Raw genomic sequence first — 22,775 nt, forward strand, 5'->3', positions numbered from 1 at the left:
AGATAAGATGACGTGCACCCCAATTTATTTTTTTATAAGAGTGGGTTTTCAAATGGTATCTGGGATGTGGAAAACTGTCGTCCAAAGCAGAACACTCACTCAAGAATGGTATTTGAATCTTGTAGGGGGAGATAACTGTACTGTGGGCTATTGCGTGGTTTCCCCTCCTAGCCTCCCTTGGCACTCCAATTATAATCATGGTTAATTGATTTGGTTTCCCCAGAGCCTAGTGTTGATCGACCGGATCAAGATAAAAAGATAAAAATCGCAGACGACAGAAACGATGATCGTTCAGAAGAACTTAGAGGCTTAGAGACAGCGATGTCATCGTCAACAAAGAGTTGCGACCACAAGAACTCCCTGAACTCTCCCGTAGGAGGGGCTAACGCCAGGGATGTTATCTGGACCCTGTTTCCTCCCAGTGCAGCGGGCCTGCTTCCCAAGAAGTCGCGATGGATACGCCCCTTGGTAGATGGCAAGGAGGCCTGGTCACTTTTAGGTGTGTAGATTTTTTTTCCTTTCCTCTCCCCTCCCTCTGCTTATTCTTCCTAAGCTTGTATACTCATCCTGCCTGTGTGAATTGGTAATGGCAATTGTTTCTTAAATTGATACTGGTACTTTGTGTTTTAAAAAGAGAAAGCAGTCAGGGACATTTTTAATGTCCGAAGAGACACGAAGCTGTATTTTAAAAAAATTTTTTTTGGCATTAGACATTAATTTTATTCTTTTACCCCTTGAGGGGTACAGAGAAATTGACATTATACTCAAAAAATAGTTCACTGATACAATTTTCTTATTTAGTGCTAAAATAAATATACATAAAACTTAATAAATAATTAAGTAAATACAAGACAATGTTTTATATATATATAAGAAAAACAATAATTATATGCTAAGGATGGCAATCATATTGTTATTAATAATTTTACTGCATTAATTAAAATGGCAAGCTAGTGACATTACTTATCAAAACTATTACAAATAATTTTTATAAATTGGATAAGATTTCTCTGTACATGCCTTTTTTGTGGAGTTGAAGGGACTTTTAAAGTTAACTGCATTAGGATGTTTAAAATAATATTTAGGAATTAATTTCTTTCTTTTTTGAAGTAATCACACATTAGAATGTAGTGGAATTTATCTCTAATGTCACCATCTTTATCTTTAGTTCATTGTTGGAATAGTGTTCGGCATATAGCCTTTACTTTAAAAAATGCTAGCCTTGAAAATTCTTGCTCTGAATAGTGTAAACCCTTTCATCATTAATTATCCTAAGGCAGTACATAGTGTGTGAAAGCATCCCTTAATATACATCTAAGTCTATTATAAAGACCGAATATAATGTTTTTCTCTTCAAACAATCATCTGTTCATTGCAAGAGACTGTTTCCACAAATTTGAAAGCAATTAAACCATTTGATCCCTATAGGACATAAAAACAAAGCCTTCAAAATCAACATTTTCACAAATGCTTAGAGCCTTTTAATTGCTATTTAAGATCTCTCAGTTTTGGTATTATTTTTACTATTACATGCCTTCATTTTCAGCTAGTAATAAAGATTAGCATTTTCAATTTGTTGGCAGATGATGACATCATCAAAGCTACTGATTTCAAGGTCTGCCTTGGTTTAGTTATTAAGGCAAAACTGGAGCGAGAGGGAGTTATTACGCTCCCATCTGACCTCCGAGCTGGCGTAGAAGAAGTTACATCATATGAAGAAGCAATGCAAAAGATCGAGCAGTACATTGAAAAACGCAAAAGGGAAAAAGATCCGGTAATGGCTAATTTGTAGGACACTATTGTGAACTGGCGAATGTTTCAATACAGCTGGCATGATGCTTGTTATTTGTGGCATGATGCTTGTTATTTGTAGATGAATTAATCATTGCTGCTCATAATGGGTTATCATACATGTGCTAACTACAAATTGCTTTTAAAAGTGATCTCATCTTAGTAGCATGGAATGCCAAAAACATGTGGGTCCCTTGGTGGAGTAAATAGATAACCACAGGACCTATTTTGTTTTCGTAGCATTCACTGCTACTAGAACAGTTATTGTAATGGTCATGGGGAAACCAGTAAAAACAGTAGAGGGGACTCTTCATTGTTGTCTCTCCTCTGTTAGATGCAGCAAGGTTAATTCATTCACACATATTTGTCTTTGCGGCTGCACCTTAGATAAGTAGTATATTTGTGTAATACAGACTGTTATTTTTCGCACAAATATTATGGTCATATAACATGGACAAAAAATTAGTAATTATGGTGTTTGAAGCATTTCCAAACATGACCATCTCTAAAATCAAACAGAAAATGAATTAGACTATTAAGTTTAGAAATTTCCAGCCGCAATCCTCTTTCAAAAGTGGCACACCAAATTCAATGTTATAGTTGGATTTCATCACCATAGGTAATGTTCATATTATTTACCTGATGTATGACTGAGACTACTAGCTGCCTGCAGGAGCAGACTATCAAAGGATGACAGTGTGCATAAACATGTGCATAGAAAACGTTTTCAAAATCCCATTGGACGTATTTCATTCCTTTGGATTTACAAGAATGTGCACTTTCAGGATGGTTTGAGATAGAAACAGAGGATGTCTGCTTTTTTTTTTTTACCTTACATGCTTATTCTGCCCTTATTTTAAAAAATTAAATAAGGTATTTGTGTGCATTCCAGTGTAAGTTATATCTTATCCTTGCACTGCAAACAAGTAAAGCTGTCTAAATAGGTTTGTTGCATTGCCTGCAGGCATGCCCTTTAACCATAATTACGATGTTGGTATAGCATGGAATTTCAGCCTGTGGCCAGGATTTCCACCCTTCATGCTACTAGCTAGGCTAGGCATACAGAATCCCAAAACAGAAACTGACCAAGGAAGGTATTTAAAAAATTAAGTAGTCTACCCCTGCTCTTACAACACATAAACACATCCACACACACTTGTGTGAATGCTTACCCACACAAATGCCTTCTGCCTCCTTTCACCATGTCTTACAGATTAGTCTTAGTGAGACTGTTTGATATTTCACATGGTTAAGCTTCTTCCTCTTGATTGTGGCAAGAATGTAGTTCTTGTTATGCAGTGTTACTATTTTTTTTATTAATATTTTAATTTTATGATGCATTTTAATTGTTAAAAAAATCTCATGTCAAGATCCCTTGACATAAAATGAAGAGAGATCTATTTTACTTGATTCTAAACTGTTATATCTCAGCTCCGCAAAGTATTTTGCTTCATTTCAGACTGTTACAACTCAGATCCACAAAGTATTTTCTTAATTCCATACTGTTACAACTCAGCTCCACAAGAGGTGTGTGCGCATGCAAGTACATTCAAATGTGTGTGGTGTGCATATTAATACACATATACCGAAGTGCTTTATCACGTTTGAATGTTCATCATTTGTTTCTGAAAAACTGATGACCTTGTTTTGTTATTTAGCTTTGATGTTACATTTTGTCCTTTTATATATTTTTTTATGACATTTATAACCTTTATATGCATACTCTCTCTCTCACGCACACGCTCATTTAAAAAAAAATGGAAGCCAAGAAAACAAAATGATATATTTTTCTACAGAATTCATAACTGTAAACACAAATTGTACTTTTCAAATATCACACTTAAGTTATAAAAATGAATACAGCAGATGTAATAGCTTTGCCTAAATAGAAATATCACTTTAAACTATACTGCTGTTTTCAATACCTTTTAAAACATGATATTAAAATTTTAATGTTACATAATAAAGAAATGCCTGTACAAATATTTATATAGTGCATGCTTGTACAAGAAACATTTAGAGCAACTTTAAACTGTATACATGTGATCAACGAACTATAATTCTGAAATGTTAAAATAATTCAGAATTGGATTTTTTCCCTGAAGATAAATATCTTAACACTTGTTTTGTTACATCAAAATGTAATATGAATTTATAACATTTATCCACTTATTGCACACCTGCACCTGTACCTCACCATATAAAAATAAAACGACTTTTGTTGTGTCACCTTTGTTTAACTGCTTACAGAAAAAAAAAATGAGAGTGCTACAGTAAGATTCCTGAAGCTTCTAAACAGCAAACACCCCAAAACAATCAAAACAGACTATTCGTAAAGCAGCTGACAAAAAAAATTGTTCAGATCTATAAATGTTGTAAACAAAAACAAACTTTATTATGTTTCTTTAATAATACATCATGCCTATGATTTAAACAAGTATATATAAATACAAACTTTTATCCCCACTATTTTAACACGTCAAACATTTAACTGTGATCATTAATATCAAATATCTAATTTAAGTGTACATGCAATTTCTCATTCCATTTTTAACTGAAGATGCCATGGAGTTAAAATCTCGTTCTTTTCTCAGATTTGATACTTTAGTTTTACTGTTCTGTGTCTTCAGTGCTTCCAATGGAGTCTATGCCAGGAAATGTTAATAATACCTGTACCATCATACATCATGTTCTTATGTAGGGTAAGAACAACTTCATGACTTGTTCACGATAACGACCGTTAATGTTTTCTAAGCGTTCATGCAAAACATGATGAGCATAATCTCGACGCTGATCAATGTCCTGAAGCACAAGGACTGGTTCTCGAGTGAGAGGTATTCGCTCTTGCGAAGCTGTGGATCCAGGCATAACCTTGACCTTTGATGGCAAATGTTTTGGTCTCCCATAGTTGCTGAGACGCTCGTCGGCCTGAAAAGGTATTTTGAATAAAGAACTGCTTGTGAAGGAATTTTAAATCAGTTTTATGCTCAAATTCTTTCTTTCAAATTTTTAAACTGGGTGTTACAATTCAAAACTATAAACATTGATATTGCAGACAGCTGATACTCGTATAAAGCTACTTACACAACTGAAAGCTTCTAGAAACAAGCATTTTCTGTAACTCATTTCATCCCATTTACATGAATTTTATGTTACAGTAGAATTTAATTTAGTATTACTTTAGCATTATATTTACATTATAGCACATTGGTCTCCTTGTATCAAGCACCCACCAAAAAAAAAAACCAACCACCTAGATGATGCTAAAATCTAGTTAGCAACTAATAAACAGCAGTCTGGATACTGTTACTCTCACCTCTCTGTCCCCATATATGGGAAGCACAGAGATTGAAACAAGAACACAGTTTAACACAAATCAGTCACTTAAGTATGTTTGTGTGTGTACTTTGTCATATGAATGCATTCACTTGTACAAATGCATGTGCATATACACACAGGTATAAAGGAACACACACTCTCTATGTAATCTTTATCAAACTATTTAGACTTCTCCAGCTATTTTCAAGAAAATGTTGGTGAGAAAGTGGAAAGCAGATAGGAAAAGCAGAAGTGGCAGCAGCACTTAATTTCACAAATCATCACAAATATTTTCACATATTTACATATATCTTTGGCCTCTATAAGACATTAAACAAAGATGACTGCGTGGCTTTGTAGAGACAATGTTGTGGTTATTCTTGCAGAAAATTTCTCAAAAATTACATGCGCATTAAACTTTACAGATCTGTAAATATATCTAGTGTTTGTACAATTACCAGGGATGGGGATAAAAAGTCAATTTTTCTTCTTTTAATACTAACAACGCACCTGGGCTACAACAGTGGTCTGATGCCAAGATTTAGCATGCTCCAGTTGTCTGTGCAAGGTGTCTGACAAATCAGACTTGCTGAAAAGGGACAACAAAACATGAAGAAAACAGGGACAACATTTATGCATGAACTGATATCACCAGACTACACTAATATAATTGCTTCAAGTCTACCTGTTTAGATAAATCTTGTCAAAGTGTCATTATGGTAAAAGTTTTGAATAATCTTTGTATCCTACTGTGAATTAAAGCATCAACACATATTCCTTTATCTGGAGGAGGCTTTAGAGGCAATGCTTGCATCGTACTGACTGTTCACACATAGCTACCGTGTAGCTACTTGAGGTTGTCTGGTTGTGAAGAACCTAAAGTTTTTAATTAGCATCTAAGATATGTGCTTAAAAGAGGTTTGACAGTGAAAACCTTTTTGCCAGTCTGAGTTTCTCCAGCATCTCATCCTGATGTTCTACAGTGCTTAACCATGGCGTACTCATCCGTAGCTGCAAATAAATGCATTTAGTCTGACTCCGCAGAGGGTTGTGGAAAGGTAAAGCAGAAAAAAGGAGGGAAAAAAAGCTAGCCCTAAGAAAAGAGTAGTCTAAGGTACAACTCCCCTACCCCAATAATCAAAAACAAAGTTCGGGATGATCTTTACCATTTTTTATAGCAAGAAATCATTTGTATGATACAATTTTTTAATTAAGTTATAAATATGTGTACCAACAGGGAGTTTTATGTTTCATAAGTATATCATAATAAATTAACTGTTCATAAATTGCTAAGTGTGACTAGATGAATGGAAGATAAAAACTGGGATAAGATATACTGCATTTTATATTTTCACATCTCCACAAAATACTTCATTTGTTTCTACTGTAATGCTGACAGCATTAATAAAGCTTATGTGGTTTTCTATTGCAATGTTAATAGCATTAACATAAGTTTACCTGGTTTCTTGGCAGAAGGAGTGGAGTAAGAGATGGCATCTTGGCAAAATCTGTGCTTGCAGAGCTCTATTACAGAAAATAAAAATCAAAAACTGTTGATTTTATTCCTTAAAACAGTACTGGTAATTGAACACTATCTACATAATCATATAAACACTATAAAATTCTACACAAAAAACAGCCAAAAGTTAAAAAAAAAAGAATTCTCCCATTTTCTTTTCTTTATTCAATCAAGGTCAAAAACCTGTAGAAGCAAACTGACGGTGCTTTATCCATACAAACTACCTTAGATGCTGAGTCATGTCCCAGAAGATTTACATCCAGATGATAAAGCAGTGTCTGACTCTTGTAACATGACATGGCTAGCAGCAACTGCAGCAGTGATGTCAGCATCTTTCTGAAATGTTGACACAATCCCAAAACTGAATCCTACCATTCGATACATAGTCAACAGAATGACTTTTTTCACTAAACTATAGTAATATTTGCATATAACTTGAATACAACTTGAAAAAAGTCAATATGGTCACGTTGATTTTTTCCTTGAGATATTTAAAGATTACCACACATGAGGAGCAATCAATGTCCTATACCTTAAGACTACAAATCTGGGCTAACAGACCAATGGAAGCTATTGCAGAAATGCACTTTAGTAACATTCTTTTACTGTGTTTTACAAACTTTCCGCCAGCCAACCAACTTTACTTGTTTCTTGGCGTTCCATTAAAGGCCAGAAGAAGGCCAATCTGGTGAAAACCAACTGACAACAGCAGCTGCCGCAAGTGTGACGTTTGCCACAATGGCCGAACAGATAGATCACGCACCTTCAGCTGAACTTCTGCAGCATGCTTGGTGATGCTTATCTGCAAGACAGAGGGCTCCATTGCAATCATTCATTGTACATGCATCTAGATCTGAACTGGCACATGCAAAGAAGATGACAATAATATATATTGTCCCCAATAATGCACTTACATTGGTATTCTATATATAGTAGGCCATAGCATCCCACTGATTCTTGATGGTAAAATTTGTCATTAAAATCTACTGTTTTATGGAGGGACTGACAGTTGTTTGAGGCTTTCACATAGTTTAAAGTAATTAAGGCTGCTGTTAGTGATAAAGACATTTACCATGTATAAGCATGCATGCTCTAAAGTACACTTCAATGATAATTCTCCAGACATCAGACACCTGCAGCCTTAAAACTCACCAAGTCTATCAACAGTGAAATGTTTTCTTGTGACAAGGGCAGGCAGCCACACAATGCTTTCATAATTCTGGGCTCTGACACCAGTTCTTTTATAATAAGAAAACAAAAAGAAACCTTTCATGTTGAATGTCATCTGTGGCCAATCAACAACTGTACTCAAATATGAATTATAAAACTGATTCTTTTAAGTCCAACAGATTTAACAGAATTATATCTTCCTTGTGCAAAATCACGATTCTTTGTCCTTGTTGCTTGGTTCCTCTTTGCGTTTTCTGTATTTGTTTTAATTCATCATTGGTACCGTTGTTTATCTTTCCCTAGTCCATATGCTGTTTAATAGTTTGTTCTGTCTCTCATCTGTTGCCTATGTCTCATTCTTGTTCTTAAGTGTTATAAGAGCAAGCTGCATAAGAGTGTGAGTAGGGGCTAAAGAAATTTTGCATTTATTATATAAACATACAAATAAATAAAAATAAATATTAAAAAATACAAAATGACAGGACAGAAACATGTGTAAAACTAATATGAATAAACTAATACCCTAACCCTAACTAATGAAAGAATGTAAAAGTTATTTTACTTAAGTACATAAAAAAAATTACCTGACACAGCACGAAGGGCATCATATGCAGGAATCAACAAATCATCAGTATTCCAGTGAGGGAAGACAATGTAAGGAGTTGTCAGCTGACTGCCTCGAGCCTGGAAGTGAAAGCCGAGTCGCTTCAGCAGCTGGATGGCAGGCATACTGCCAGAGGCCTCTGTGGTCAGCTGTGCAGTCACCTGGTTGTTCTCTTCAACATGCAGTCGTTTGAGAGCAGCATCAAGCTAAAATTATCAGGGCCAGATAGCAGAGTAATGATTGCATAATGATAATGGTAAATAATTATTTGAAATCAACAGCAAATTAGTGTATTAACCAGTGTGTGTGTGTGAATGAGTGAGAGTAATTCAGTCTGTTTTTCTGTCAGTCATTCTTTGTTAGTTTGAAGCTCACCTCAGTCTTTTTTGTTCTCTACCTATTGCTTGTTTGTGTGTGTGTGTGCGCGCCAGGGACATGATTTTTTTTAAAGAGAAATACATACATATGGAGAATGCATTCAAACAAACTCGACTGTTAATGTACTGTATCATAAGAGAAAAGGAAAAAAAACAAATAAAAGCATTAATGCAAGTTCTTCATCTTACTGTATCAATAAGAGCAGGGATGACCTTAGGCTGGTGATGCTGATGGCATATCAAATCCAAGAGGTACTGCTGAAGTTTCTCCAAGTTCTCAGCTTTGCTTTCCACTGAAAATGAGCCAACAGAAATTGTACCCAGTTTTTGTTAATAACTGTTTGCTTCCTCTATAATACAGTAGAAAACCAGTCTGTTGTTTTTCTGTTAATCACACTGTTGATCTATAGTTCTCCATTTCCCTGCTGATCTTTCATTATCTGACACTACCTCTGCCCAAGGACTATATACAGAGTGGATTGTTAGAAGAATTTTCTACATTAACATCTAGAAAAAGGCTTTAACTAATCAGCTTCTGGCTTGGCTATCATCTTGGAAGAGCAGGAGCAGAAAATTAAAGCTCTTATGTTGATGGAGGTATGAAAGCTACAGTTTTATGGTAAGTTGTGTTGTGTGTCCATGTTCTTTTCTTTCTTTTTTTTTTTGTTCCTTTTTAGAAATGAAATCATTGATGTGAGTACATTATACCATGTGGAATTGCAGATTTCGGATTGAGTAATTCTTTGGTACTGTTATCCTGGACTTCTTGCTCCACTCGATCAATCTGCTGGTCAAGTTTGGCATGCTGTAGCTGCTTCAGGTTGACCTGCAAATCTCGCCCAATGAGAGTAAATGCTCCCCACACCCAGACTGATTTAAACCTGCAATAAACACCACCTTGAAAATCATCTCTCTGTAGCTGGCAAGTTTTGTTGATACGATGCTCACAAATATGACCACAACTAACTGTTTGAGCTTAAAAGTAAATATTTGCTTTGTTTGTTTTTTCTCAGGAAAATCCTTTTACCTTTTACATAAACTTGATATATAAAGAGGAGTCTGACACCAGACTGTATTTTTAAGTGTCCACCTAAGAAACATAAAATAAATTATCAATCACATTTAACACACACACACATAATTAAATAAATTAAATCTATATTACCTATATTTAAATTACATATATGCATAATATAATTATTATGTCTAATATGTACTTAATATTATATAATCTTGTTTTACATCATATTTACATATTCATTTTCTGTACCTGTCATCATTCTGTAAGTCTTCAACAGCACAAGCAAAGCTACTCAACAGTTTGCCTTTAGACTGCAGGTGACGATAGAAACTGTAGAAGAACTTTTCAGCAGCAGCATCAGGCACCTGCCACTGGCATACTAGAACACTCTGGGCTCCTAAAAAATGTAACAGGAAATGCCTAGTATGATTGACAAAGAGCTAGCATAGTGTAGTGCCACTGAATAGATAGCAACAACTTTATTTAATCTCATTCTGAAAAGTTTGGGTCACAGTTGCTTTATCTGTAGAAACCAATAGAAGTCATAAAAAAGTGCATGTAGATGAGATATAAATTCTGTGAACATTGTTCTTAAAAGTTATTCATCATCGAAACAGGCCAAATAATGACAGACCATGAGGAAGAAACTTTACAAACTAGTTTTTAAAATAAACATAATTTACATGACGGCACAGAGGCAACAGATTATGGTAGCTTTCACTTGTGATCCATCTCTCACACATGCAAGCAGACAATGACAATGATCCAGTTCTAGAAGAAAAATTCATCGAACAAGATCAGATACTGTCTTTTCTGATCAAAACAATTAAAACTTACCAGCTGCCAGAAAAACTGATGGAAGACGGAAGCGAGCATCAATAAAATTTTTTCGAGCAGGATTAAATCCAGCACTGATCACGACCAGCTGAGCATGCAGTGTGCAAGTCAAAATGTCCTCCACAGTAATCAGGTGGGAGGTGTCTTCTGCACTGAACTGCACCTGATTCGCATCAGGGGTTACAACCAATATTCCCTCTTCAAGGCAGGCAAACGTGGCTGTTGAACAATGAGCATAACAAACTGCCATGAACAGAAAGAAGTATCTTTACAGACTATTTTTAAAGTATATATCATGTGACGAAATTCCACAAGTTTGGAGGTCCAGGGGCAAAGAAACTAGCGTTCAGTTTTGATTTCTTTTATTTCAAAACTGTCTATCAACACGCTTATTAGGAAACATACCTGAAATCATTATAGGTTTTAAACCATTGTCTTAAATCTTGAGATATCAAATCCTTCGAAATCTTGACGTTTCATCAAAACAAATTACAAAGAACACCTTCCGACAGACTTATGTAGCCAAAATGAAAACTTGCTCTTTACATACCAATATGTATGATGGAAGCCTCTTGAATATCTCTGAGAAACTGTCCTTTGGTAGCTTCATCACCAATAATGGGATCAACATCCAGCATCTCCCCAACCATCCTAAGCTCTCGCTTAGCTGCAGCAAGGTTTCTCCACTTTTCCAAGGCCGTCCATGTACCAGAACACTGCCAAAACAAGTGGCAATCATTGGATTAACCTTTTTTTTTTTTAAGTTTTCAAACACATTAAGAAAAGAAACTGCCATCTTCTTAAGTGAAATGCAGTTGTCAAAGTGAAAGTTACTAATAGTAGTCAAATTGTCAAAGTAGTTTCTCACAGAAAAAATGTTTGAAAGAGAGTGGGGATAGCTTCATCTTAGATGCCAGCATAAATGTACCAAAGTACTCATTAAAAATACAATTAAGTTCTTAGTTTTCTGATACCTCTCTGGCAATGAGGGTGCTCCAAAGACAACACACGTGTCCTTGTTACTAAGCTGTTTGAAAGTTGTGACAACCTGTGTTGATGTTGTGATGTCAGTTCCTGTTGAGGTCCGTGTGGTTAGAGTGGAGTATGTGTGTGCGCTCAGCATTCTGTCTGGAGCGGTAGGTGTCCCTATTAAGTACCATAAGGAATTTTGTATTTCTAGCAACTATGCTGATTTGACAGTATTTAAGAATATGTGTCAATAATTATGTTATAAAGCAAGTGTTTACTTAATACATCAACAAGTAGGATATGTATAAAAAAATTCTGCTTGTCCAGACTTTCAATGCTTATCAAAAGTGCTTCCAAATTTACTCAGCTGATGTGATGACTCAATGCTGTGTGAATTCTTTGCAATACCTGGCAGATGGTGGGTCTTAATCTTCTCTGGCACAGATGACAAGTGGCAAGCACTGAGCAAAGACAGGCGTGTTGTCTCTCTGCTTGCTGCTGGGATCCCAGTGTTGGAGTTTTTAGACAAGAAGGTGGCTCCAGATGTCAGCAAGCGTGGGTTAGACACTTGCCTGGAGTTGATCCTATCACTTGCACTGCTGGTCTCCATGGAGACATTGATGACAGGGCTCAAAGACAAGAAGGTACCAGCCTGTGTCATCTGCCTCTGCAGACCACCTGTTGGTCATAAATTAATGTTTTTCATTTTATGGTGTACTTAAAGGATGGGCAGTCAGTCAAGTGGGGAAACAGTTTAAGTGCTTAATGTTCTCAATAAAGTGAAGAATGGGTGCCTTGAGTTCAGATCTCGACTCAGGCCTGAATATTATTCTTTCTCTGCATGTGGCACCTATTTACTTGTGATATAGCTTTAGCTGCTGAACCGGCATAAAAACACCAATTAAAAATGTACTTTGATGATGGATCCATTTAAGCATATCACCTCATGTGCATTAAATGAAATTGTTACACTCTTATGCCCTTTCATAACTTTTCAGTTTTTAACAGCAAACACTTTCGAATTCAACACTCTTTATCTCAGCTAACCTTTGCATGTCTGGCTGCGCTCAAAGTCAAGGTCATCATGCAGACGCATTGCTGTTTGTTCATTCTGGATTATTCGATCTAGCAGCAGTATACAAGGCACATAACTAAGGCTGAAACGTTTACCAACATAGGTACCCTGCCAGTCTTGAAGGGCTGCAAAAGGGCAGTGATGCAGTTCTTTATCTGGTATGATAGTCAGATATCTTGGCTCCTCCATCTGCAATACCAAGGCAGTATACTCATCACAGTGAAAAATACAGGGTGCTAACCATTGCGCCATCCAACCGCCCTAATATGTTAAAAAATTGGCAAACTGATAACACACTTGAACAAGAAACCACCATCTTGTATTTACAATCATGCCCTCCAAATTAATTTTCAACCATGAAAGAACAGGCATCCTCCACCTTCAACAAAATATCTTCCACTGGTGCCAGGAGTGTGTCATACAGCTGACGCTGTGGAGACTTTCTTGGTGCCGTCTCTGTTTCTACTTCACATTCCACCTTTTGCATCTGTTGCCGCTGCAGGTTCTGTTTTTGCAGGTAGCGTAGGGTGGCATTTTGAAGTGGAAGTGCCCTGTTTTCACATTTGGTAAGGTTGTCTGGGTGGCATCTTTCATCAAGCAATTCATCCAGCAGTTTAGAAACCTGTTACGAGTTATATTTTCTCTTTAGTTGTATTGGAGACAGTGCAATAAATTCAGCCAAAGAAAAGAGAGCAAAATGGAAAAAAGGATACCATGATATCATTGTATTTTGTTTTTTCAATAAATGGTAAGTTTGTTCCTGTTCTTCATGATGGGCATCTTGCACCTTCAACCTTTATTATATATTCTAAAGTAGCAGAAGAAAGCTACAACCTGGTCTGGAGAATAATACTCACACTCACTCCAACCTACTCTGTAATTCTTTAGAATTTCTTGGTTAATATAATTAAATGAACCATTCTTCATAAAAGATATTCAACCACCCCCCAACCCCCACCCACACCAGCTTAGAAGTTTTGCCAAGATCTTATTAAAACTACCTGTGTTCGTATGTTGACTTGTTTCGGTGAACGGCCTGAGTAGAATCGGACAAGTCCAGTGCCTGGTTGTAGCACCCACATGAGCAAAGCATTGTCCAGCAAGGAGTAATATAATACAGTACTATTTTGCTGGGAAACTGTACGATGTATGTGTTCCATAGTCCACACCTTACAATGCATTTCCTGGTAATGGGCAACCCCTTTGCAAACAGCATGATAGTTGGGCAGCTGGGTGAGGCTTCTTTTCCTAAGATATGACAGTTGTGTCAGAACCTTTGAGTGCATGAGATTATCAGAATTTTGGCTTTTCACATGAGAAGATTTCAAGGCAACAAAGAAAAGAGAAGTCAGAAGGCAGCTCTAAAATCAAAACTTACATAACAGTTGAGGTGAGCTTTTACATTATTTGACTGACTGATGTATTTTACACTCTTTTAGAGCGGATGTGAATTTGAAATTTATAATGGCCTAGAGTTACAATTAAGATTTCTCTCTGAAAAATAGTCCATGCGAAGAATGTGTTACACATAATTCTGAAACCTTTTTCCAAATTGTCAAAAACATTTTGAACTGTTTGGTAGCAATAAATGGTATGCTTCTCCCACTATACACTGCACCTGTATAACATCTGCTGAAATGCAACTATCAAATCATTACTTGACAACATATACTTCACAGAACCCAGGCCTAGCAATAAAATACCTGCCATATTAATTCAAACCTTTACCTGTGAGCCTCTGCATACTGAAGGCACTCTTCTTTGTTTCCAATTCTAGATAGCACACTCAACATTCCATCGTAGCACTCAGAGAGCTGATCATGGTATTCTTTTGGGCAATGAGATTTCTCTTCTTCATGTTCAGAAATCTTTTTCTCAAGGAATGGGATGAGCTTGATAAACGATTTTTGTGCTTGCTCTATGTCTTGAAGCTGAGTAGAGGTGCAAAGGATGCAGGCCTGATGATACTGTGCCATCATGCGCACATCTGCAAAGTCATGGTCATCTGCCATCGCCAAGGTCTGCTCAAGGCAAAAGAGACTATGTTGGTTACGACCAAGGGCTCGATAGCCACGACCCATTTTGCATAGCATGCTAGCTTTCGTCCTGAAACAAAATATGAAACAATATTCTTTATTCCTTCACACTCTAAAGGCTATTGAAATATTCCAAATATATATATAATATACACATATTCATACACATTAATTTCTAGCTATCTTCATATACAGTATCTTTCACTCATTTCTACACACAAACAATTATGGCAGAACATCCACATTTCAACCAAGGGTTAGGTTTAGGTTTAGGAAGGGCTGTCGAGAGCCAGCACGTGCGGGTCCGGGCAGACGACGACCTCTCCGGACCCTTGTAATTGTAATCGTAAATTATTTTGCAAGTATATAACAACATGCTCACAATTGTTAATATCTATACATTTCATTCAGTAATGTAATATAGACTGCAAACATTAGGACAATGGGAACTATAGGATCTTCATCACTACTTGAACATCGATATCGAGTTGTTTACATGTGAGTGCATGCACATGCATGTTAGTAATTAAATGACGAAAATCTTACATTAAAGGATCAAACGTGTACTACCCCTCTCCATAGAAAAGATTTCCCAGAGTGAGAATGTACGTCAAGAAAAGAAGGGGAAAAATTCCACCGACCAAATTAAGGTCCCCTTCACAAACGCTGGACCAGACCCTCTAACAGTCTAACGGCCTTCTCTCTTTTCAGGCCTGGGTTTAGGTTTAGGGTTTGGGTTAGAGAGGGTTTGTTTTAGTGTTAGGATTTACAGTAAGGTTTAGGACTAAGTTAGGGTAATTAGGTTTATGGGTTTGGTTTGTTTAAGTGTGAGTGTTAGGGATAGGTTTAGGGAAATTGCTTCGTGAATCTGGAGTGGGCAGACGACAGAGGCCGTGACGTCACTGTTTTACATTGCTCCGCCTACAAGTACGCCGTATGCTATGGCCGTCGCGCGCTACTCTATATCGTAGCTTTTTTCAATGAAATTTCCAGGACACATTTCCTTTGTAGGTTGACCAAGTAGATCCTTTATGTATTAGTGAGTGTAATGTTCTTTTATAAAGTTTTCTAAACAATCTTCCTTCGCCTACGGCCATACCACGTTGAACACACCGGTTCTCGTCCGATCACCGAAGTTAAGCAACGTCGGGCCCGGTTAGTACTTGGATGGGTGACCGCCTGGGAACACCGGGTGCTGTAGGCAAATTTTATTTTTCTTTCCTTCATTGATTGATTTCTTAGTTTTCCGTTTAGTGTCATGAACTTTTACATCCTGCTCCAATCTTCATATCCTAGAGTTTTTCGACGTAAGGTCGGACATGGAAACTTTTCTTTCTAGAACACATTCTGCTTTTAACAACCTTTTTTTTTTTATCTGCTTCTTTTAAGCCGTGCTTGTCTTAGTCTCCCAGCACTGCGACAGGTGTCAGATACAGAGAGCTGTTCACTGCAGTGAGTACAGTTGTTTTAACCACCTACACTATCCGGTAGGAGTACTAAACAAGTCGACCTTTGAGAACCAATGCACAACTATATTTCACATATGACTGTAAGTAAACAGTTAATTTAAATTCCAAACGTTTGAGCAGAAACAGTCTAGAATATCAAAATATATCATTCAAGCCCAATTCACTTCCCATTGAACTTGTCCTGTGATTAAAATTTCACAGGTTTAGTGTCAAAGCCACATTTCAGTCCCTTTGCTGTACAGTTTAAAAGTACATGATATCATGATGTAATGCACATTACATAGTGCACACAACATATAAATGGTTATTAACATTTCTGGAACCACTTCTGTCGTCCATTTAGTACTGACTATTCAACTATGATTTCGAGGAGTGTAATAGTCTTACCTGAAATCACTATGTGAACAGAAATTGGAAGCTGTTTCATACTGCTTGATTGCCTTTTCATACTCTCCTTTCAGCATATAGGTGTCACCAAGCATTTCATTGGCCATGGCAATCATTTTCTGGTCCCCTAACTCTTCTGCCATTGCAATGTGCTGTTGGTGGTAAGTTATGGATAAAGACCAGTTGCACAATACACCATACATGCCCCCAAGACAGCCATAAGCCTGCGCCATGCTGCGTCTATCCGAACTTGCTATGGATGATTTAAGTATTCTTCATAACAGTGCTGTGCTGCTGGAAGGTCCCCAAGTATTTCATGCAGCATTCCCATATTATGATATGATTCTGCCTAAACAAAAATTAAAGAAGAAAATTTCTAAATCATCGCTAGCATAACAAAAGAACATTTTAAAACTTGCTGCAGAAAGCCAAGCGAAAGGGAACTATTCCCCTGGTTAATATTTTCAAAAGCTAGCATTTTTAGTTAGCAATTATGGTGGGCATTCAATTTGAGGGGTGATAAAAATGTGGTCCTTGAATTTAAGAAAAATGACCATCTCTAGACCAGTAGACTGTTTCATAGCTCACATTAACAAAGTTTCAACACCATCTCTAAAGGGGCCCACACGAGAAATGGTATCTCTTGGTCACATCTGCTGTGGCCATATTTAGGGAGGAGAATACCGTGGGAAATCAAAGTTAGCTTCTTGCCGCCATAATTACAAAGCACTATTCACACCGTGAAGATGTGTGGGGCCATGGTTCCGTCAGTCAGTCGTCCCTTGACCGGCACCTGTCGTTGGGGGGACACATGGATAGACGCGGCAGCTGACAGGGACCGTCCACTCTTGCCTATTGTGAGCAATATAGCTAGCAGGACGACCAGTCCAGTCTTTGATGTTTGTAAGCCAGTTCTTTCTTTGACCACCGTGGCGTCGGCTACACTCCAAGGTGCCTTGAAGGACAGTCTTCGACAAGGTGTACACGTAGTACCGGTCTCATGGACAAATCCTGTCCATCGATCTGACCTCCGTCATTCCCACAATGTCCCAACAGTACCGTTTTAACTCGTGGGTGAGTTTTTGCACTTTGCAGCACTGGTGTAACGTGAGTACGTTCCGCGTGCCACTGGATGTTCCATCTCTCAGCTTTATTTCTGCTTTGGTTTCTGTTTTGGCTCCCGTAGCACACTTCTCGCTGACCCCACGCTGGAGTCAGCCGATCCCATAGGCAGCACGGTCGTTGTTGATTCGGGCCTCAACCGATCCGGCGAATGTTGACTCTTTTGCGGCATATACCCATGGACCCAACACTGAGAATTATGCACTTCGTAGTGCCCAACTCCTCTGCAAGTGAACCACAGCCGGTAGTCGGCCTGGTCATGAACACGTAGGCGTTGGGCCCTAGTCGGTACTTTTATCGTGGCATCAGGATTTTCTGTAGGGGTTTACTCCCTTAGCCTTAGCCATAGGCTAATAGTTATAAAACATTGGAATAGATGTCACGAGGGTAAAAGAGCATAAAGCAACATCCCCATGGTCTGATATCGATATCATTTTACAATTCCAGAGACAAGATGCTCACCCTTGATATACAATTTTTCCCCAGGGTAATGACTATTCACATTTGCTTCATGGGTACAACTTTTAATGACATTTTCAAAAGCAATTTATAAATGCTGTGATGAAGCTTGCGATGTCGTGCATAACCCTAACCCTCACCTGTACATGACCTTCAACTCCATGCATTGCCACTAACTTCACAAACTGCTGGGCATGTATAATAGCTGCAGACATGTTTCCAATGGTCTTGTAAGCAATGCTCATATTCAGATGGAGTCCTCGGTGAAGTTCTTTGCTCCAGAATTCTGGCATTGCATCAGTGCTTCCAGCCTCTGAAAGTAGTTCTGCTTCCAAACACAGAAGTTTGTGGTAGTAAAGAAGGGCTTGATGAGTGTCCCCTGATTCCAAGTGCAGTGTTGCAATATTTACCAAGGCCTTAGTCTGATATATCTGCAGAAAATAATTAAAATGCTGTTTCAGCCCAGGTAAATCACTGTCTGATCACACCCAGACATAATGACCAGCCAAGTCTGCACAAATACACACACAGAGTATTTTTGAGCTTTATAAAAACACTTTTTAACACAAACCTGTTCATGGGTTGCAACAGCTATTGTGAGACATTCCTGGTATAGACTGATAGCTTGCTGCCACAATCCTAGTTTTGATTTGGCATTGGCCAGTGTCAGTAATATGCGCATGGTAATTCCCTTCTGATTTGTCTGAAACTGTTGTGCAGCTTCAAGGACCTGGATACACATCTCATATTGTGTCCCCTGAAACAAGATCACTCCGACCTCACTCAGTTTGCTGTATGCATCCATAGCTGCAATATGAAAGATGGAAACAATATTTAACAGAATAAGAAATAATAACATGCAAACATGCTAATCAGTGATGAAGATACCTTGATGAAGATAAAACATATTAAAAAAAATTATTCTGACATAATTCTCACAACCCAAAAATAGACAGTAATTCCCACTTTAACTTTTTATTTTAAAAAATAACATAAAATAACAATTATTGTCATGTTTGTGCATTTGCGTGGGTGTGTGCATGAAGGCACTTTAAAGGAAGTCAAATAATGAACTTAATATTGTGGTTGTGTTTGTTACTGGTTAGACAACATTAATATTGTTACCCTTTTAAAGTCTTGGACAGAGATTTAGGGATTTTACATATCTTTGACACAGTTGAAACAATGTGGCTGGTCAGGGTGTCAGTGTTTTGAGGATCAAAGTCAAGTGCTGTTAAAAGGGAGTTCAAGGCTTCTTGGTATCTACCCAAGTACTGAAGTGCTAGGCCTTGAACAACATATCCCTGAAAAGTGTCAAAACATGATATGTCAATACAAAGCTTGCAAACAAATAATGACTATTTAATGTCCCATTATGTCTTATAAATTGTCTACATCATAAATCCCCTCATTAAAAAAGATGAAACAGTATGATTTGAAACTTTTAATTTTATCATGTATACTTAAAACAAAATTATGAAGCAATAGCAGTTCATATAAAAAGAAGCCTGCAGGGCTGCATCATGCACATGCACTCATGAACTCTTATACACCCTTACAAGAGCATGAAGAGATACACATATACACACACACATGTACACATACACACAATATGGATGCACAGTCCTGCATTAAATACCACCAAGCTCTTCCATAAGAAATTAGCATAAGTAGTGACAAAAATCTCATCCAGATCAATGTTCAGCTGCAGCAGCAAATGATGTACATGAACAGACAACAACCAGAAGAGTTAAACAGTTTAAAGTATTTGGTACCCACTCTGTCTAGAAATAGCACTTGCACCAATGTTTCAGGACATGCACTAGTGACAGTAGCATCCAACCTATTAACTGCATCAGCTTCCCCACCAAGCATTTTTATCTGCTTTATGGGTATCAAAGTTGAAGACATGCCCAGCGACATAGCAATGATTCAGGCATTTGAAACTGTGACCCCTCCCCAAAAAATACTTTCCTACTTCTGACCAATGACTATATACAAAGAACAATAACCTGCCAAGAACCCATTCTGATAGCCGCAGAAGTGTACAAGTTAGTCTTGTTTAGACATTGATCCACTCAAACTCTGTAATCATCCTTCAGTGTCAAGGGAGAGAGGTCAACTCTTAGAACAGTGGAGGAACACTTGGCTAAGAACACCAAGGAGCATACAGAATTTCTGATGCCTGATCCACTTACTACCACGAATAAAGAGATATAATTATGCATTCCTACTGGCGAAAAAGGAAGCATACACACTTTTCTGCCATATCAGTCTAATCCTACATTATCCCTCAGCCATCTTTAGCTTTAGCCAAAGAGGTCACCAACTAGCACATGTAGACAAGCTGTTAAAAGAAATAAAACTGCTCAAAAAAGGTTAGAACACAATTTTACATAATGAAATTCTTCTTTCACCAAACGTTGCATGTTTAAGCCAATACCAAACCTGTGAACTGCGAGGTTCTATGTTGATGAGATACTTTGCATCCTGTAAAGCAGCATCAAAGTTCCCCATCTGAAGACCCACTAGGGAACGAGCATGTAGCACAGCTGCATCTTTCTCATTAATCTCCAAAGCTTCATCAAAAAGTGTAAGAGCTTCCTTGAAATCATTTATCTTTGCTGCTTGTATGCCTCGTGCGTGTAAGGTCTTGACCTAAAAAATGGTGGATAAGAGAAACTTTAATATGACCTGAACTTTTTTTTCCCTACAATTTCTCATAGCCTAAACTAAAATGATTGTGATATAAGAACATAAAAAGTGCATCTCTGTGCTAACATCAGTCAGTGCTTCATAGGTTTGATATGTCTAGATCAATGTGGTACATGATTCTATAGCTGAATACTGAAAACATTACAAAAAGGATACAATAATGAATGTTATCTGTGGTTAAAATTTTTTTTAGGAGCGTGATCAATTTTCTCAGATTCCTACATATATATATACTTTAAGGTTGTTCAAGTTAAGAAGACATCAGATTGTAAACAGACATCAACATAAAAATAACGATCAAACCTCTTTGATTTCCTCTGCTTCACTTATTGGTTCACTTCCTTCTGCAAGGCTTGTAAGACTGTAACTGACATACTGTGGAGATCCGAAAACTGGCTGCAGTCGCTCCATTGCAAATGGCTAAAACTATTTCCTAAATGAGGATTCAACTTCTAATGGAGTAACCTGAAATATATAATTTATTAGGTATAAATATTATAGAAATGCTTAGTTATTCCTTCAAAGAAAAGTTTTGACTATAAAAAGGCAAGGAATTTGCGTTTTGCTATTGTGACAGATTATAGGCGTTCATTCAATTTAAAAATATTCAAATACATTTTCTTATTTGTTTTGGAAAAATGGTCAGCAGGACTATACACACGCACGCACGCACGAGGGCAGAAAAATAGTCGCTATTGATACCAACTGATCAATGGGGGCAACATAACAACATCTCTTGCAGGAAATATTTACCTCATCCTTTTACGCTTACTTTACTTAGTTCGTGATACTTTCCGCATTCTGTCTCCAAGTCCTCTGCTCTGCACGGGCCGCCATATTGGCGTATCTATACACAAACATGATTAGTACATCACTACAGAATTTCAAATTACACAGTGAATATTACCTCCAACGAAATATTCTCTAGATAAATATATAAGCAAACAATAATATAAATTTAGGCTCAGTAATTAATCGAAAATTCTGTTTGTGAGAGGTTCTCTCCGCTCAGTCCAGAACGCTTATTCGTATAAAGCTCTGTGTAATGAATGTTGCTTGATATCGTTGAAAAACCATTGGAAGGGCACGAGACACTATAACTCGAATGAGAGACAAATAATGTTAACACATTAAATGCACAAAACACTTCTAGAAAATTTCTACATCAACTATAAAATATCAACGACTTCTTCCTGATTCTATATTGCAACTATGATACAAGTATATGTATATCCAATCTCTCGATCTTTCACATACACACACACACGTACGTTGTCAACGAATGCTACAGGCAGTAAAGTTTACTGCTGCGCGTGACGCAGCAACGTCATTCTCGGACGTTCGGATTGTTCGAGTTCCAAAATTTGTTCGGATTCCAAGACAAATTTTCTCGAATGTCGAATACCGATTTGGTCGAAAGTCAAGGCGTTCGAGAACCGAGGTATCAGTATATGTGATTCCTATCTGTATATCGAGTCAAATCACAAAATGCATGGCCATATATGCAAACGTAAATTTTATCTCTGAAAAATTTATTTTTAAACAACGACCAGCTATATATAGTTAACCAAGTTGTACCAAGTTAATTATGTCTTTCTTTGTAGAGGGTATAGGGATCAGACAGCTCCCAGGACTGTCCCTCCCTCCCGCCGGGTGCGTGCGTAATAGTCAGCCTTGAACTGTCCACCCGTGGCTACTGGCGACTGGACCTATTGTTTCACCAGAAGTTACGCAGTTGCCTGAGCCACTTGGGGAAACAATGACCAGACAGAGCGGGGTCGGTGTGTCCACTAGCTCCAGGGGGGCGCTGGGAAAGGTCGCGACGAAACAGTGGGAAAAGGGGTTGGATGGTTCTGGAACAAACGACGGGAGATAGTATAAGTAGTGTAGCTGGACAGTTGAGGGA

The 22,775-nt window shown here is 37.6% G+C and overlaps 2 protein-coding genes and 1 non-coding gene across 3 annotated transcripts in view; 2 read left to right on the top strand and 1 right to left on the bottom strand.

Annotated features, from left to right (window-relative positions):
• LOC112575785 overlaps window positions 1-2,861 on the top strand; it is a 16,151-nt gene extending 13,290 nt beyond the window's left edge. Inside the window, exons 14-15 of the mRNA XM_025257808.1 lie at window positions 209-499; window positions 1,584-2,861. Of these exons, the coding sequence (XP_025113593.1) occupies window positions 209-499; window positions 1,584-1,792 (500 nt within the window). The 3' untranslated portion in view covers window positions 1,793-2,861. The remainder of the gene's footprint in view (window positions 1-208; window positions 500-1,583) is intronic.
• On the bottom strand, window positions 2,621-21,759 carry LOC112575787 (tetratricopeptide repeat protein 28-like). Its single transcript, XM_025257809.1, is given in 28 exon segments — window positions 2,621-4,719; window positions 5,620-5,698; window positions 6,044-6,120; window positions 6,568-6,633; window positions 6,853-6,964; window positions 7,273-7,430; window positions 7,781-7,866; window positions 8,383-8,608; window positions 8,969-9,072; window positions 9,488-9,660; window positions 10,050-10,197; window positions 10,638-10,856; window positions 11,188-11,316; window positions 11,319-11,353; window positions 11,612-11,783; window positions 12,015-12,284; window positions 12,654-12,870; window positions 13,061-13,303; window positions 13,683-13,929; window positions 14,410-14,787; window positions 16,574-16,835; window positions 16,838-16,922; window positions 18,295-18,585; window positions 18,726-18,961; window positions 19,281-19,458; window positions 20,603-20,812; window positions 21,173-21,334; window positions 21,623-21,759. Coding segments are annotated over 27 exon segments (4,752 nt in total). The 5' UTR covers window positions 21,281-21,334; window positions 21,623-21,759; the 3' UTR covers window positions 2,621-4,476.
• On the top strand, window positions 15,803-15,921 carry LOC112576372. The gene has a single exon (XR_003101813.1). It is a non-coding gene; the product is annotated as a 5S ribosomal RNA (ribosomal RNA).
• Window positions 21,760-22,775: the final 1,016 nt, after the last annotated feature.

This window comes from Pomacea canaliculata, linkage group LG11, assembly GCF_003073045.1.
Source record: "Pomacea canaliculata isolate SZHN2017 linkage group LG11, ASM307304v1, whole genome shotgun sequence".
NCBI classification, from domain to species: Eukaryota; Metazoa; Mollusca; class Gastropoda; order Architaenioglossa; family Ampullariidae; genus Pomacea; species Pomacea canaliculata.